This window comes from Bombina bombina, chromosome 7, assembly GCF_027579735.1.
Source record: "Bombina bombina isolate aBomBom1 chromosome 7, aBomBom1.pri, whole genome shotgun sequence".
Lineage (NCBI taxonomy): Eukaryota > Metazoa > Chordata > Amphibia > Anura > Bombinatoridae > Bombina > Bombina bombina.
Genome location: NC_069505.1, coordinates 135,975,558 through 135,993,746, shown reverse-complemented (window position 1 = coordinate 135,993,746; position 18,189 = coordinate 135,975,558). Strand labels below are relative to the sequence as shown.

General features: G+C 40.4%; 1 protein-coding gene across 4 annotated transcripts in view; it reads right to left on the bottom strand.

Annotated features, from left to right (window-relative positions):
- Positions 1–6,698: 6,698 nt before the first annotated feature.
- Positions 6,699–18,189, bottom strand: part of DDB2 (damage specific DNA binding protein 2) — a 75,163-nt gene continuing 63,672 nt past the window's right edge. For all 4 annotated transcript variants that reach the window (XM_053720332.1, XM_053720331.1, XM_053720333.1 and 1 more), the window contains exons 10-11: positions 9,651–9,696; positions 6,699–7,570 (exon numbers count right to left, since the gene is read on the bottom strand). In XM_053720332.1, coding sequence (XP_053576307.1) covers positions 7,338–7,570; positions 9,651–9,696 — 279 coding nt within the window. In that variant the 3' untranslated portion in view covers positions 6,699–7,337. The remainder of the gene's footprint in view (positions 7,571–9,650; positions 9,697–18,189) is intronic.

Below are 18,189 nucleotides of genomic sequence, written 5' to 3'. Positions count from 1 at the left end.
AGTCTTGTACTCCTAAAGTACATAACTCCTTTAAAAGAGATTGCAGATATTCTATCTTTAACATAAAAGTGGAGGATTCTGAGTCGAGCAGTCACTAGCTCCTGATCATCAGAAAAAATTTCACCTTCAGAAGGCGGATCTGGGGTGTTAGAGTTTGAGTCAGAAAATAATTGTTTAGCAGATCTGATCTTAAAGGGACAGTCTACTCCAGAATTTATATTGTTTAAAACATTGATAATTCCTTTATTACCCATTCCCCAGGTTTACATAACCAATATGGTTATATTAATATACTTTTTACCTCTGTGATTACCTTGTATCTAAGCCTCTACAGACTGCCCCTTATTTCAGTTCTTTTGACAGACTTGCATTTTAGCCAATCCGTACTGACTCCATGGGAGTGATCACAAGGTTATCTATATGGCACACATGAACTAGTGCTGTCAAGCTGTGAAAAACTGTCAAAATGCACAGAGATAAAAGGCGGCCTTCAACGGCTTAGACATTAGCATATGAGCCTACTTAGATTTAGCTTTCAACAAAGAATGCCAATAGAACAAAGCAAACTGGATGATAAAAATAAAATTTAAAAACATAATTTATGCTTACCTGATAAATTTATTTCTCTTGTGATGTATAGAGTCCACTGATTCATCCATACTTGTGGGATATTCTCCTCCCCTACAGGAAGTGGCAGAGAGAGCACCCACAGCAGAGCTGCCTATATAGCTCCACCCCCCAGTCCTTCGACCAAAGGCTAGGAAGAAAAAGGAGAAACTATAGGGTGCAGTGGTGACTGAAAGTTTAAAAAGAAATATATATATATATATATACCTGTCTTAATAAACAGGGCGAGCCGTGGACTCGATATCACGTAAGCATAAATTCAGTTTTCTCTTGTAAGATGTATCGAGTCCACGGATTCATCCTTACTTGTGGGATACCAATACCAAAGCTTTAGGAAACGGATGAAGGGAGGGACAAGACAGGGACCTTAAACGGAAGGCACCACTGCTTGTAGAACCTTTCTCCCAAAAATAGTCTCTGAAGAAGCAAAAGTATCAAATTTGGAAAAAGTATGAAACGAAGACCAAGTCGCCGCATTACAAATCTGTTTAACAGAAGCCTCATTTTTAAAAGCCATGTGGAAGCCACAGCTCTAGTAGAATGAGCAGTAATTCTTTCAGGAGACTGTTGGCCAGCAGTCTCATAAGCCAAACGGATGATGCTTTTCAGCCAAAAGGAAAGAGAGGTAGCTGTAGCCTTCTGACCTCTCCGTTTACCAGAATAAACAACAAACAATGAAGATGTTTGACGGAAATCTTTAGTTGCTTGTAAGTAGAACTTTAAAGCACGAACCACATCAAGATTGGCAACAGACGTTCCTTCTTTGAAGAAGGATTATGACACTGTGAAGGAACAACAATCTCTTGATTGATATTCTTATAAGAAACAACCTTAGGAAGAAACCCAGGTTTGGTACGCAAAACCACCTTATCTGCATGGAAAATAAGATAAGGGGAATCACACTGTAAAGCATATAGCTCAGAAACTCTTTGAGCCGAAGAGATAGCTACTAAAAACAAAACTTTCCAAGATTGAACCTATGCATTCCATGGATATTAAGCTTCTAACGGAACCCCTTGAAGAACTTTAAGAACTAAATTTAGGCTCCATGGCGGAGCAACAGGTTTAATTACAGGCTTGATTCTGACCAAAGCCTGACTAAATGCTCGAACGTCTGGGACATCTGCCAGACGTTTGTGTAGAAGAATAGACAAAGCAGATATTTGTCCTTATAAGGAACTAGCTGATAATCCCTTCTCCAAACCTTCTTGGAGAAAAGACAATATTCTAGGAATCCTAATCTTACTCCACGAGTAACCTTTGGATTCACACCAATAAAGATATTTGCGCCAAATCTTATGATAGATCTTCCTGGTGACAGGCTTTCTAGCCTGAATCAGGGTATCAATAAATGACTCAGAGAAACCACGCTTTGATAGAATCAGGCATTCAATCTCCAAGCAGTCAGACGCAGAGAAATTCAATTTGGATACGTGAACAGACCTTGGATTATAAGGTCCTGCCTCATTGGCAGAGTCAATGGTAGAACCGAGGACATGTCCACTAGGTCTGCATATCAAGTCCTGCGTGGCCACGCAGGTGCTATCAGAATCACCAAAGCTCTCTCCTGCTTTATTCTGGAAACCAGACGTAGAAGGAGAGGAAATACATAGGCCAGATTGAAGAACCATGGCACTGCTAGAGCATCTATCAGTACCGCCTTGGGATCCCGGGACCTGGACCCGTAACTAGAAAGTTTGGCATTCTGACGGGATGCCATCAGATCCAATTCTGGTGTGCCCCATAGCTGAATCAGATATTTGCGCCAAATCTTATGATAGATCTTCCTGGTGACAGGCTTTCTAGCCTGAATCAGGGTATCAATGACCGACTCGATCCAATTCTGGTGTGCCCCATAGCTGAATCAGCTGGGCAAATACCTCCGGATGGAGTTCCCACTCCCCCAGATGAAAAGTCTAACTCCTGGGATGTGGATTGCTGAGAGATGGCAAGAGTGATCCTCTGCCCATCGGATTATTTTGGTTACCTCCATCATCGCTAGAGAACTCCTTGATGATTGATATAAGCTACAGTCGTGATGTTGTCCGACTGAAACCTGATGAATTTGGCCACAGCAAGCTGAGGCCACGCCTGAAGCGCATTGAATATCGCTCTCAGTTCTAGACTATTTATCGGGAGAAGAGATTCCTCCTGAGACCATAAGCCCTGTGCTTTCAGGGAGTTCCAGACTGCATCCCAGCCTAGCAGGCTGGTATCTGTCATTACAAAGAACCACTCTGGCCTGAGGAAACACATTCCCTGAGACAGGTGGTCCTGAGACAACCACCAGAGAAGAGAATCTCTGGTCTCCTGGTCCAGATGCAGTTGAAATCTGCATAATCCCCATTCCACTGTTTGAGCATGCATAGATGTAGTGGTCTGAGGTGTAGGCGGGCAAAAGGAACTATGTCCATTGCCGCTACCATGAGTCCGATTACCTTCATATACTGAGCCACTGATGGCCGAGGAATGGAATGAATAGCTCGGCAAGTGGTTAAGAGCTTTGATTTTCTGACCGCCATCAGAAATATTTTCATTTCTACCGAGTCTATCAGAGTCCCCAGGAAGGAAACTCTTATAAGAGGGAAGAGAGAACTCTTTTTTTTATGTTCACCGTCCACCCGTGAGATCTCAGAAAAGCCAACACAGTGTCCGTGTGAGACTTGGATAGCTGGAAAGTTGACGCCTGATATAAGATGTCGTCTAGATAAGGCGCCACTGCTATGCCCCGTGGTCATAGAACCGCCAGAAGGGACCCTAGCACCCTTGTGAAAATTCTGTGAATAGGGATGTGTAGATACGCATCCTTTAAGTCCACGGTGGTCATATATTGACCCTCCTGGATCAGAGGTAGAATAGACCGAATAGTCGCCATCCATTTTCTACCAGAGAGTAAATAGTACACACCGGTACTATTTAAAAATAACAAACTTTTGCTTGAGAAAATAAAAACCTAACATTTTTGTCACCACACTCCTCTTTGCCCTTCCTAGCAGTTAAGCAGGCAGAGAGAATGACTGGGGGTGGAGCTAAGGGGGGAGCTATATAGGCAGCTCTGCTGTGGGTGCTCTGTCTGCCACTTCCTGTAGGGGAGGAGAATATCCCACAAGTAAGGATGAATCCGTGGACTCGATACATCTTACAAGAGAAAGTTGTTTAAAATTGTATGCCCTACCTGAATCATAAGTTTAATTTTGACTATACTAACATTTTAAGAGATTCAGAACGGCTAGATAAATCAACAGTAGGTTGTTGGGCAGGTACTCTTTTGTGCTTACTTGGAGGAGGAATAGCCACCAACATTTCAGACACAGTAGAGCTCACAAAATGTTTCAAATTATGAGCAAAATCTGTCACACTCCCTTGTAGGGAACACACCGGAGAAGGAAAAGGACTTTTAGAGGCAAATGCAGCAATGGACTCTGACATCAGCAGGTTATCCATATTTGAAGAATATAGCTGAGCTGATGGTGTAATAGGAACAAGTTTGTAAAGTATACCTGTATTAAGTGATCAGAGGAGCTACCCTCTAATAGATCAACATTTAAATTAATGGGGACACTTCCAGTAGGCTCCATATCTAAAAAGAAATTAAACTTTCATGATTCAGATAGGGCATGCAATTTCAAACAACTTTTACATTTTATCCTCAAATTAGCTTTGTTCTCTTGGTATTCTTTGTCCAAGTCAACTGGTCGGCTTTAAACAAGTCCAGCCTTTGTGTACAGCATTTGTGCATTTCAGTGCACTCAAATCTGTAAGTTTCTTGCACTTTGCAATATTTATTTACACAACAATACTACACCATTAGGGCACCCTTTTTTGTCTTTGTATCTTCTAGAGCCGTGATTCTCAACAGCCGGGCTACGACGGCCCTACTGGTGGGCCGCAACCCGACGCTCACTCTGACAGGCCCAGCACTTTATATATATCTGAAATTCTGGACAGGCCTGTCAGAGCACCAGTGCGCATGTCCGCTTGTGTGTTGTCATCGTGTAGTGGCAGGGAGCATGACACAGTGTGAGAAGAACCAGATTGGCTCACAGGTTAGTAAGTCCACTAACTCCAATGATGAACATAATTAGGCCACTGACACCAATGAATGTCTTATTATAATTAACCCACTGACACCAATGTATTATGTTATAATTAACCCAGAACACACATTTTATATTTATTTATTTTTATATATATATATATATATATATATATATATATATAAAAATTCTCCACACTTTACAACCCATTCCCAATGATTACTGGGCCCTGGACATCTCTGGCTAACATTTACCGGACCTTGAGTTCACTTGGCTTGAGAACCCCTGTTCTAGAGTCCTTTTCGCAACTTTGTGAGAGACTTTTTTCTGAAGAGGAAGTCGCCCTAGGGATAATCCATATCCCCTTCCCCTCTTTCTGTGGATTGGCATTGAAAGGGGGAAACTAAAGGATTGTGGACTTATTTCTGTATTACATATTTAATATGTAATCTTTTGTTTTTGTGTATGTATTGTGGCACTTTCAGTTACCTTTGCACTTTGTTTTTTCATATACTAATTTCTAAGTTCTTTAAGGCCATCTCTATCAGTGCATTTTGACAATGTTTCACAATTAGACAGTATTAGTTCATGTGTGTCATATAGATAACATTGTGCTCACTCGCATGAAGTTATTTAGTCAGCACTGATTGGCTAAAATGCAAGTCTGTCAAAAGCACTGTGATAAGGGGGCAGTCTTCAGAGGCTTAGAAACAAGGTAATCACATAGGTAAAAAAGTGCAATAATATAACATTGTGTTGGTTTTGGGTAATAAAGTTATCAATCTTTTTAAACAATAAACATTTTTAAGTAGACTGTCCCCTTTAACAGACAGCAAATACTACAACTACAGTATAGTAATGTATATTGATATTATGTAGACTGCACAAATATACACTGACAGGGACTTCAGGCAGGAAAATAAACAGGGAAAGCAACAAAGCTACAGTAAGAAAGAAAAAAAACCTTTAAGAAAATGCATACTGAAATAAAATATGAAATATAAGCTGAATAAAATATGGCTGTTTTAAACCTTAGGAGATCTTACCCCCTTCCTGACTGATGACTGAAAACTGATTAGCGCTGCAATATGTGAGTGATGGCGGGCTTTAGTGCTTCAGGAAAAAAAATGTTAACCTAACCCTTCCAAAAAAAAAGTTGTACTAAAAGGAACCCTAACTGCCCCACAAGTCTCCTAGCACACATTTACAATTAAAGTCTAATGTAAATGTGGTAATAATGAAATAAGTAAAGTCCCCTGGCTATGATGCAACATATCAAATGTACCTGTTAATAGCCTGTGCGCTATGCGAGTGCTAATGGAGTCATGCATACCTGACAAGCACCTACGCCAGGTGCTGAGCATGATACAGCAGAGGATTTAAGTGTGTATATTGACAACCCAACAGGAGAAGGGACCAGTCCCTGCAACACCTATAGCAAGCTTGTGACTAATTTCAAACAGTGATTATGTCACTACCACATACTCCATTCTCCCCTCTGTCTCTCAGAAGCAGCTCTCTAAGGGGGAAAATGGGCATCAAATTTGAGGAACCCTCTCAACAAAGAATCTAGAGCACCTCAATTCTTAATTTACCTCCTGGGAGGCAAAGATTAGACTGGCATACCAGTGAGGTGGGAGGGATGAAGTGCTCTTGGAAGTTTTGGGAATCTTTGTCTCCTAGTTGCCAGGACCTGAATCCCAGGAGTAATGGATCATGGACTCTCACCACCTTATAAGAAAAATGATATATCAAAACATCTGTTTGCCCCTCAAGTCAAACCTAAACAGAGGTCTTATAAATATCTGGAAAACTAATAAACAAAATGAGTGTGGCCTACATTTAAAGGCGCTATAAATACATTTCATGCACTTCCCAGTAAACATGGGTGCTGCATTATGAAACCTAGGTTACACTGCAGGTATCTGAAAGAGAGTTGCTGCACATGAGCAGTTCACAACTGGAATGTAGTAAAAGCTAGGATTTTAATATGGCAGCACCCATGACTAGAGAGGTGGACAATAACCTCAATAATTTACTTATAAAATGCATTTAGTATTTAATGTCCTTTTAAATATTATTAAGCAAGGTAACATCAAAATCCCATTTCATCACAAGAAAAGCATTTGTTGCTAATGAAAGCACTGACACACAAAACTAAAAAAAAAGCATTCAATATATACAATTGGTATCATCACATGATAAAACAATCAGTGAGTTTCAGCCTCTACTACCTAGGGAATTCATTAGCGGAAAGTGGAATACAGAATCGTATATAGTAAAAAAAAATGTGGGGCATTACAGGAAGGTGCTGATCATGTCTTCTCCTTCAATATCATAGTACCGTTAGAGAAAAAAAAATACCTACAGCATTACAAAATGTTTTGAGTCTACTGCAAACAATGATTTCAAGTCTCTTTATATGACATTTTTTCTGTAAGAATTGCTTCCTATTTTATGATATTTTTTTTTTTAACAGATAAAATGTTTAGAGAACTAAAGTTAAAAAAGAAAGTGCACCCTGCTGTAACTCTGTAAATAGCTGTGCAATAAGGCACTCCAGCGGTTTGGTTACAGCAGTCACAGAACATGATGTAAGCTGTGACATTTCCATGGAAGAAGAGTCCGGATGCAACATTTGGTGCAGGTTAGAATGGATGGTTTCTATATCAGCTACTTTTTGTTCTTTTTCTCTGATTTGCTTGTATCGTTTACAACAGTCCTGGTTTTGCCTTGCTCTGTGGAGGGGTTCTTGGTTCCAGATTTACTCTTTTGATTTGGACGGTTGTTCTGCTCCTTTTTTGACTCTGTGTCATTAACACCTTTCTGTTGTCTTAAAGATTTCATAATCTCTTCTTGCTTCATCATTAGCAGAATTTCACGGCTCCAGATCAGAATGTTAAAACCTAGAACAGAAAGTTATAGGAGAAGAAGGGTCAGTCCACTATAGCAAATATAATTTAAATCCTTTTTCTGTAATCCTTAATGGGACATGAACGTCAATAACTTGCATACTATTGCATGACACTGTGTAATGCTGCTTTAGTTTTAATTATTTTTTAAACTAGATTGGCACGTTGGGCATGTGTCCATTTCCAATCTCTGAACATATAGGGGTTATGATTATTAGCTATAGAGAGCGTTTACCAATCAGCGCCACAATAAGTTCATAGATCGACCCTGGGCACACAAAACAAGAAAACAACTAAAATAACCTTTTAATATGTAGCTTCTAAGTGTTGAACAGTCGTATCCTGACTCTGTATTGGTATTGCCTGTTATGTCCCTTTAACCAATTCAATTGATTGAAATTTCATGTTCCTTTACTTGCTTTACCTGTAAAAACATATTACTGTCAATCTATTCAACTATTTTCTGTGTATAAAGCTTGACATATTCAACTGCTTCTCATAGCTCATAGTTTTTTTTTTTTTTTTTAATAATAGCTTTACATTATGGTTCCATGTGCCTTGATATCACCAGAAGCAATGATTTACTACTTACTAAATTTATTATTATTATTATTAAACATGCAGACAAAGGAACATAGGGGGCGCCACATAGCGTATCATAATATCACCACTTTGTATTAAAGATTTAAATGTGCACTATTACCCACATTTAATAATCACCAATAGATGGCGATCATAAGCAGACTGAACTCTCAGAGCCATTCAGCTGGCTCACCTCCCGACTGCAGAAACACTTAGGATGACCCACTGTTGTAAATAACAAATAAATGTTTGAATACATATATTTAGAACTTTATAAAAAAGTGCCCAACCATAGCTTAGAGTGTCACAGAAAATAAGACTTACTTACCCCAGGACACTCATCTACATGTTGTAGAAAGCCAAACCAGTACTGAAACGAAAATCAGTAGAGGTAATGGTATATAGATAAGAGTATATCGTGGATCTGAAAAGGGAGGTAAGAGATGAATCTCTACGACCGATAACAGAGAACCTATGAAATAGACACCGTAGAAGGAGATCATTGAATTCAAATAGGCAATACTCTCCTCACATCCCTCTGACATTCACTGCACGCTGAGAGGAAAACCGGGCTCCAACCTGCTGCGGAGCGCATATCAACGTAGAATCTAGCACAAACTTACTTCACCACCTCCATAGGAGGCAAAGTTTGTAAAAACTGATTTGTGGGTGTGGTGAGGGGTGTATTTATAGGCATTTTGAGGTTTGGGAAACTTTGCCCCTCCTGGTAGGAATGTATATCCCATACGTCACTAGCTCATGGACTCTTGCTAATTACATGAAAGAAAACTTTATTAAAAGACCAACATGAGGTAAAAATGAAAAAGTACAAACTTTACATAGTCTTAGCCTCACAGACTGGCTGTTTCATCAGGCAGATGGGAGGTGAGCAAGCTGAACGGCTCTGAGAGTTCAGTCTGCTTATGATCACTATCTATTGGTGATTAATAAATCTGAGTAGTATTGCACATTTAAATCTTTAATACAAAGTGGTGATATTGTGAAACGCTATGTGGCGCCCCTATGTTCCTTTGTTTGTCTGCAGTTGTGACGATTAGAGTTCGAGTCCCATTATGAGGAAGAGCAGCCTGGAGTGTATCTATATTTGAATCAAACCTTAAAAAGGAATTGAATGTATTGGACTATATTTTGGTCTGCACTAGTGGAGTTGTGGTGCATGGACACTATATCTATGAATCCTTAATTGGAAGGTTTATCACGCAATATTTATTAATTAATTTATTTTTCTTTATATTTATTTTCTAGCTGAACATATTTTATTTTTTATTAATTATTATTATTCAATATAAAAGAACATTCAGTTATTTAGGAAGAGAGCCCCCTATAATTATAATATATAAAGCATCACTTCAATTTTTGTAATGTAAATTAAATCTATGACTTCCTTTTTTAAAAAAAAAAAAAAAAAAAAAAAAAAAAAAAGGAAATAAAGAAATAAAAGTTCTTATTTCTTGTAACAAAGTACACTCACCCATGCCTGATGCCAGTAGATCTCCCATGGGATTAAATTTATTTAGCTAGAAAATAAAGCAATTATGATTATAAATACACAAAGCAGTGTCCCCTTACTGGTAACTAATCATTTTACCACTCTGGAACAAAAAGGAGAACATCCTTAAAGGGACACTGAATCCCAAATTTGTTCTTTCGTGATTCAGATAGAGCATGCAATTTTAAGCAACTTTCTAATTTACTCTTATCAAATTTTATTTATTTTCTTGGTATCTTTATTTGAAAAACAAGCCTGTAAGTTTAGATGTCAGCCCATTTTTAATGAACAACCTGGGTTGTTCTTGTTGATTGGTGGATACATTCACCCACCAATAAACAAGTGCTGTCCAGGGTCTGAACAAAAAAATTGGCTGGTTCATTAGCTTAGATGCCTTTTTCAAATAAAGATATCAAGAGAACAAAGAAAAATTGATAATAGGAGTAAATTAGAAAGTTGCTTAAAATTGCATGCTCTATCTGAATCACGAAAGAAAAAAATTTGGGTTCAGTGTCCCTTTAAAACTCAGTTTATTATTTTAAACACAACTCATTTTCCCCTTATTGCAAAAATAATACATCATACACACACTCACTACATTAGAGCATGTAATTTTAAGACTATGGACCCTGCTCTACAGTGTATTTAATCCCTGCAAAGGTGTTAAACACACAGTAGAAGTGCCATTTGGGACTCGTGATGCACTTCTGGTCTCAAACAGAACTTACACCTGATCCAATCAGTAGTGCTACTTGCACATCTGAGTCATTGGCGGTTTTCCACTCGGGACCAGTAGTGCACCGAAGGGTCCAAGCAGCACTGCTACTGTATGTTTAACTCCATTCCAGGAGGTTAAATACACTGTAGAGCATGGTCGATTGTCATAAAAGTGCATTTTTCGACTATTATGGCCCTTTAATAAATAAAAATAAATAAGAAACATGTCACACAACATGGCAGCTCTCCAGATATATACAGGGCTAGTATGTATGTACACGGCGGCAGCATCACTCACTATGCAGTTATATAAAAAGGACAAGTACACACATGACAGTACCAAGCTTACCCCCCAGTCCGTAGCTATATACAACGTTAGTACACACACTGCAGTGCTAGGCTTATCCCGTCACTCTACAGCTATATACAGCCCTGGCAAACATGTGGCAGTGCCAGGCCAATCCCTCACACTACATCTATATATACAGTGCTGGCACACACACATGGCAGTGTCAATCACCCCTCACTCTACAGCTATAAACAGCCCAGACATGTGGCAGTAAATCGGTTCTTTCGCAATATTAGGCTAAAATTCTGGCATGCCACTTCACCATTAAGGGACATTACACAAATTAATTCGTCTTCACAATCAAAAGTTAACAAAAGTATTAATACTGGAAACTTTTCTCCATGTGTGAATAACAAGCAAAATACTTCACTTACGAATAAGTCCCTTGATATTAAAGATCTAGGCTCACGTAATAAAAGTTATTTTTATTCACACAATACACATCATAGTGTGGAAACTTTTGAGAAATTGGTACTGAACAAATGTTATTACATGCACAAAGTTTATCAGCAATTGAGTGTGAGCAGTGTATATAGCACTATATCAGGTAATCAGTTGCTTACAATAAGTAAAGAGATTCAAACCATAGTGAAGTGTGCATTAAAGAATGATATAATTAACTCTAAAACTGCTAGGTTTTTACAAGTTAAAGATCCAATAACCCCAGTTCTTTATGTCTTACCAAAGATTCATAAGTCCATGACTGTTCCTCCTGGCCGCCCAATTGTGGCTGGAACTAATTCTGTCTTTTCCAATGTGGCTATATATCTGGACAGAATATTAAGGCCTTTGGTTGAGCAATCATGCACTTTTATCAAAGATACAAATTACTTTTTAGTTAAAGGGACACTAAACACCTGCTGCAAATTCTCATAAATATAATTCATATATGGTAATCAAGGATGTGTATGCACTCAGCACAGTTTACCCCTAGTATGTTCAAGATAATGTTGTCAAACAGAATGCTGATACTGCTCTCAATGCTGCTATGTTTGCAGCCATATTGTAACGCACATTTTACTCACAGGCACAGCAGTCATGTGATGCACATACTTTTATTTATCCAGTTGTAATTTCTCTTAGCAAACTACGGAGAGGGAAAAGGGGAGGGGGCATGTTCGTTGGAAAACAGCAGCTCTGCTGAATAAGTGAATAACTAATGTATGCAGTGTTAAGTTTTTCAGCTGCTGCTATCTTCCAACGGAACAGGCTTCCTTCCCCTCCAGGAATGCACACCTCCGTGAACGGTTGTGATTTCTCATAGCAAACTACGGGGAGGGAGAGAGAGGGAGGAGGCATGTTCCGTTGGAAGACAGCAGCTGAAAAACTAACACTGCATACATTAGTTACTCACTTATTCAGCAGAGCTGCTCTCTTCCAACGAACATGCCCCCTCCCCTTCTCCCCCTCCGTAGTTTTCTAAGAAAAATTACAACCGTTCACGGAGGTGTGACTGCATTCCTGGAGTTGTGCTGCAGTCAATAGTGCAGATGTACTTATAATGCAAAAAAGTGTCAGTGCTTTTATTATAATGCCTTCACAAACTGAATGTTTTTTATATAAGGCACATAAGAATAATGTAATAATATATAAAGCTAATGTAGCACTCGCTCAGCTCCACAGTGAGAGAGTGTTCCGATAATCCTCTGACTTGATTAATAAAAGTATATGCCATGTGCATCACGTGACTGCTGTGCCCATGTGGCAATATGGCGGCATATATAGCTTTACCAAGTGCTGGATCAGCAGTCTGATTGAAAACGCTTAAATTGAACTGTTTGAGGTAAACTGACCCTCAAGAATAGAGATCCATGCGTAGTTTGTTATTATTAATCAGTATAAGTTAGTTTAAAGGATTTTTTGAAGGTGTTATAGGTCCCTTTAAAGGGTTAGAAATTATTCCCATTTGACGCTAATTAAACTATATTATTATAATGACTATTTTAAATGCAATTATAGCAATAAACTATTATGAAATGAGCAGTAATGACCGCCCATAAAATGAGGCATGGCTCATGTAAATCCAGCATCCGCCCCCCATCCAATGGTAAAGTGTCTGGACCCCTTAATTTCAATATTGCCTTCAGTCAACATTGCATGCGCAGTCTCGATGCTAATGTACAGCTGTTCACAGCCTAGTCATCAGTATTGGAGGGGCAGCTTGAGCTTCACACAGGCAAATGAGAGGAGACAGGGAATAATAAAAAGAAAAATTATGCTTACCTGATAAATGTATTTCTTTTTTGACACGATGAGTCCACGGATCATCTTAATTACTAATGAGATAGTCACCTCCTGGTCAGCAGGAGGCGACAAAGAGCACCACAGCAGAGCTGTTAAATAGCTCCTCCCTTCCCTCCCACTCCAGTCATTCGACCGAAGTTAGGAAGAGAAAGGAAACGTCAAGGTGCAGAGGTGACTGAAGTTTACAATAACCCACAACCTGTCTATAGAACAGGGCGGGCCGTGGACTCATCGTGTCAAAAAAGAAATACATTTATCAGGTAAGCATACATTTTCTTTTCTTTTTTAAGACACAAGTCCACGGATCATCTTAATTACTAATGGGAATCAATACCCAAGCTAGAGTACACAGATGATACGGGAGGGACAAGACAGGAACCTAAAACGGAAGGCACCACTGCTTGAAGAACCTTTCTCCCAAAAACAGCCTCAGCCGAGGCAAAAGTGTCAAATTTGTAAAAGTTTGAAAAAGTGTGAAGGGAGGACCAAGTTGCAGTCTTACAAATCTGTTCCACAGAAGCTTCATTTTTGAATGCCCATGAAGAAGCAACAGCCCTAGTGGAATGAGCCGTAACTCTCTCGGGAGGCTGCTGTACAGCAGTCTCATATGCAAAACATATGATACTCTTCAGCCAAAAAGAAAGAGAAGTAGCAGTAGCTTTCTGTCCCTTGCCAAAAACAAGGAAGAAGACTGACGAAAATCCTTAGTCGCCTGCAGGTAAAAATTTAAAGCATGGACCACGTCCAAATTGTGCAAAAGTCTTTCCTTCTGAGAAGAAGGATTAGGACACAAGGAAGGCACAACAATCTCCTGATTAATGTTCCAATCAGAAACAACCTTTGGAAGAAATCCTAATTTGGTACACAAAACTACCTTATCTGCATGGAAAATAAGATAAGGAGACTCGTACTGCAATGCCAAGAGTTCTAACACTCTCCGAGCAGAAGAAATAGCCACAAGAAATAAAACCTTCCAAGGTAACAACTTAATATCTAAAGAATGAATAGGCTCAAACGGAGCCCCTTGAAGAATATTGAGAACTAAATTAAGACTCCATGGAGGAGTAACTGGTTTGAACATAGGCCTGATCCTGACCAAGGCCTGACAAAAAGATTGTACATCTGGGATATCCGCCAGACGTTTGTGTAACAAAATAGATAAGGCCGAGATTTGACCCTTTAGGGAACTCGTCGATAAACCTTTCTCCAAACCTTCTTGGAGAAAAGACAAAATCCTAGGAATCCTAACTCTACTCCATGAGTAGCCCTTGGATTCACACCAATAAAGATATTTACGCCAAATCTTATGGTAAATCCTTCTAGTCACAGGCCTACGAGCCTGAATCATGGTCTCTATGACCAAATAAGAAAACCCCTGCTTGGATAAAATTAAGCGTTCAATCTCCAAGCAGTCAGCTTCAGAGAAACTAGATTTGGGTGAAGGAAGGGCCCCTGAATCAGAAGGTCTTTCCTCAACAGAAGTCTCCAAGGTGGTAGAGATGTCATCTCCACCAGATCTGCATACCAAATCCTGCAAGGCCAGGCCAGTGCTATGAGGATCACCGAAGCCCTTTCCTGTTTGACTCGAGCAATAACTCGAGGAAGAAGAGCAAACTGAGGAAACAAGTATGCTAGATTGAAAACCCAAGGTGTCGCCAGAGCATCTATCAGTTCCGCCTGGGGGTCCCTAGATTTCGACCCGTATCTCGGTAGCTTGGCATTCTGCCGCGATGCCATGAGATCCAACTCCGGTTGACCCCACTTGAAAAGCAGGATAGAGAACACTTCCAGGTGGAGTTCCCACTCCCCCGGATGAAAGGTCTGCCTGCTCAGAAATTCCGCCTCCCAGTTGTCTACCCCTGGGATGTGAATCGCCGACAGACAGCAAGACTGGGCCTCGCCAAGGAACTCCTTGTTCCTCCCTGATGATTGACGTAGGCCACGGACGTTATGTTGTCTGACTGGAACCTGATAAACTGAACAGAGGCTTACCGAGGCCAGGCCAGAAGAGCATTGTAGATCGCTCTCAGTTCCAGAATGCTTATGGGTAAAACAGACTCTGCCTGAGTCCATATTCCCTAGAAGGCTGGCATCTGTTGTCAAAATCACCCAAGATGGTCTGCGAAAGCATGTTCCCTGGGAGAGATGATCCATAGACAACCACCATTGTAGAGAGTCCCTTGTCTCCTGATCCAAAAGAAGCCGAGGCGACAAGTCCAAATAATCTCCGTTCCATAGTCTCAGCATGTTTAACTGCAGAGCTCTGAGATGGAAACGAGCAAACGGGATGATGTCCATTGTTGCCACCATCAGCCCGATTAACTCCATGCACTGAGCCACTGATGGACGAGGAGTGGACTGAAGGGCTAGCCAAGTATTGATAATCTTTAATTTCCTGACTTCTGTTAGAAAAATCTTCATAGACAGAGAGTCTATTATGGTTCCTAGGAAAGTCACCCTTGTGTTTGGAACCCAGGAACTCTATTCTAAGTTCACCTTCCAGCCGTGGGATCTTAGGAAGGACAACACCAAGTCAGTGTGGGATCTTGCTAGCTGAAAGGATGGCGCATGAACTAGAATGTCGTCCAGATAAGGTGCCACTGCAATGCCCTTAGATCGAAGCACCGCTAACAGAGATCCCAGAACCTTTGTGAAGATTCTGGGGGCTGTGGCAAGACCGAAAGGAAGAGCCAAAAACTGGTAGTGTTTGTCCAGAAAAGGCAAACCTTAAGAACTTGTGATGATCCCTGTGAATGGGCACATGTAGATATAAGTCCTTTAAATCCACTGGTGTCATAAATTGACCCTCTTGGATCAATGGAAGAATGGAACAAATAGTTTCCATCTTGAAGGACGGTACCCTGAGAAACTTGTTTAGACTCTTGAGGTCTAGAATTGGTCTGAAAGTTCCCTCTTTTTTGGGAACCACGAATAGATTGGAATAAAACCCCAGTCCCCGTTCCCGAATTGGAACAGGAACAATCACTCCCAGAGCGGAGAGGTCTCCTACACAGTGTAGGAATCTGCCTCTGGGAGGAAAAACCTTGAACTCCAGTTTGTATCCCTGAGACACTGATTTCTACTGCCCATGGATCCTGGAAATCCTGAACCCAGGCCTGAACGAAGAAGGAAAGTCTGCCCCCTACCAGATCCAGTCCCGGATCGGGGGCATGCCCTTCATACTGTCTTGGAATTACAAACCGGCTTCTTGGACTGCTTTCCTTTGTTCCAAGACTGGCTGGGTCTTCATGTAGGTTTAGACTGTTCCTGCTTAGAGGAGGAAGAGGAAGAGTTTCCTTTGAAATTTCAAAAGGAACGAAAATTGCTTTGTTTTCCTTTTTGTTTATTTCTCTTGTCTTGCGGGAGAAGATGACCCTTACCTCCCGTGATATCAGAAATAATCTCCTTCAGATCGGGTCCCCTTGTAAGGAATAGCTAGAAGTTTAGACTTAGATGACATATCCGCAGACCAAGGCTTTAACGATAAGGGTCTGCGGGCCAAGATAGAGAAACTCGATATCTTCGCTCCCAATTTAATAACTTGAAGGGAAGCGTCTGAAATAAAGGCATTTGCTAGATTAAGAGCCATTAGCCTATCTTGGATCTCATCCAAAGAAGTCTCAGTCCTGAGGGCCTCAGACGGTGCATCAAACCAATATGCCGCTAGTGACGGTGGCAATGCACACAGCCGGTTGCCACTGCAGACCTTGGTGTACATAAATCTTCTTGAGTAAACCCTCTAACTTCTTATCCATTGGGTCTTTGAAAGCACAACTATCCTCTATGGGAATAGTAGTTCTTTTAGCTAGGGTAGAAACTGCTCCTTCTACCTTAGGAACCGTTTGCCAAGCCTCCTTAACAGAGTCGGCTATTGGAAACATTTTCTTAAAAATAGGAGAGGGAGAAAAAGGGATGCCCGGTCTCTCCCACTCCTTAGCAATAATTTCAGTAGCTCTCTTAGGGACTGGAAATACATCTGTATAGGAAGGAACCTCAAAATATCTGTCCAGTTTACTAGACTTCTGAGGGACAACCACCACTGTGGAGTCACTATCATCAAAGGTAACCAAAACCTCCCTGAGTAACAGACAAAGGTGATCAAGTTTAAATCTCAAAGATACCACCTCCAAGTCTGTCAGGGGCAATAAACCCTCTGAATCTGAAACTTCTCCTTCAGAAGCTACTGCAGTACCCTCCTCTTCAGGTTGTTGGGAGGATACTTCTGAAATTGCGACAATATCGTCCGATACCTCGCTTACTGAATGTCCGGCCTTTCTCTTACATTTGCTCTGCAACATTGGAAAGGCAGACAAGGCATCAGAAATAGTAGAAGACATAAGGTAAGCTATGTCTTGTAACGAAATCCCAGAAGGGACTATAGCGGAAGCGCAGGGCACTACTTGTGAGGGCGGCAAAATTTGGGACGTTTGGGGAGAAAGCTACGGCATAAATTGACCTTCAACACTAGACTCTTGGACAACATCTGCCTTAGAGGAGACTGGCTCTGAAAAAAATCTTATCCCTATAACTTAAAGTCCTTTGAATACAAGAAGGACAGAAAGGGATTGGTGGTTCCACATTAGCATCAAAACATAAAGCACAGGTGACATTTTGTAAGTCCCCTTGGTCCATGCTTGCACACAATTTACCAAACAACAAATAAAAATGATCAAACTTGTTTGAAAAAATAATTATAAAAAAAACGTTACTGTCTCTTTAAATTTAAAACGGTTCTTTTATTTTTGCTGCAGAATGTCAGATTAACGTTATCCTATGTACTGCCAAAAACAATTAACTTGCCCCAAACTTCTGCACTCTGCTGAAGTGCTCCTACCTGACAGAAGATCGTTAAGAGTCCAAAATGGTCTTTTCCTCACGCTTCAGAAACAGTTACTATCTCTTTCTCTGCTTGAAATTACTGATCAACCAAATGATACAAGAAAAACACAGTGTCTGCACTAGCAACGCATGATCTTCTCTCATGCGACTCTAGAAAGACATTATGAACTGTGAAACCACCGGAGCCATTAATGTACCTCCTTACTGATGTCAGATTAAACATACAGCTTTCTCCATCCTCAGTGCCCTGGTCCATACACTGCCCAAATATCTTTCCCATAGGAAAACAAAAACAAACAACATAAAGAACTATTTACTTAAAGAGCCCCTTATGTCCTAGAATGTGCTATTAAAAATTATCCTTATACCCAG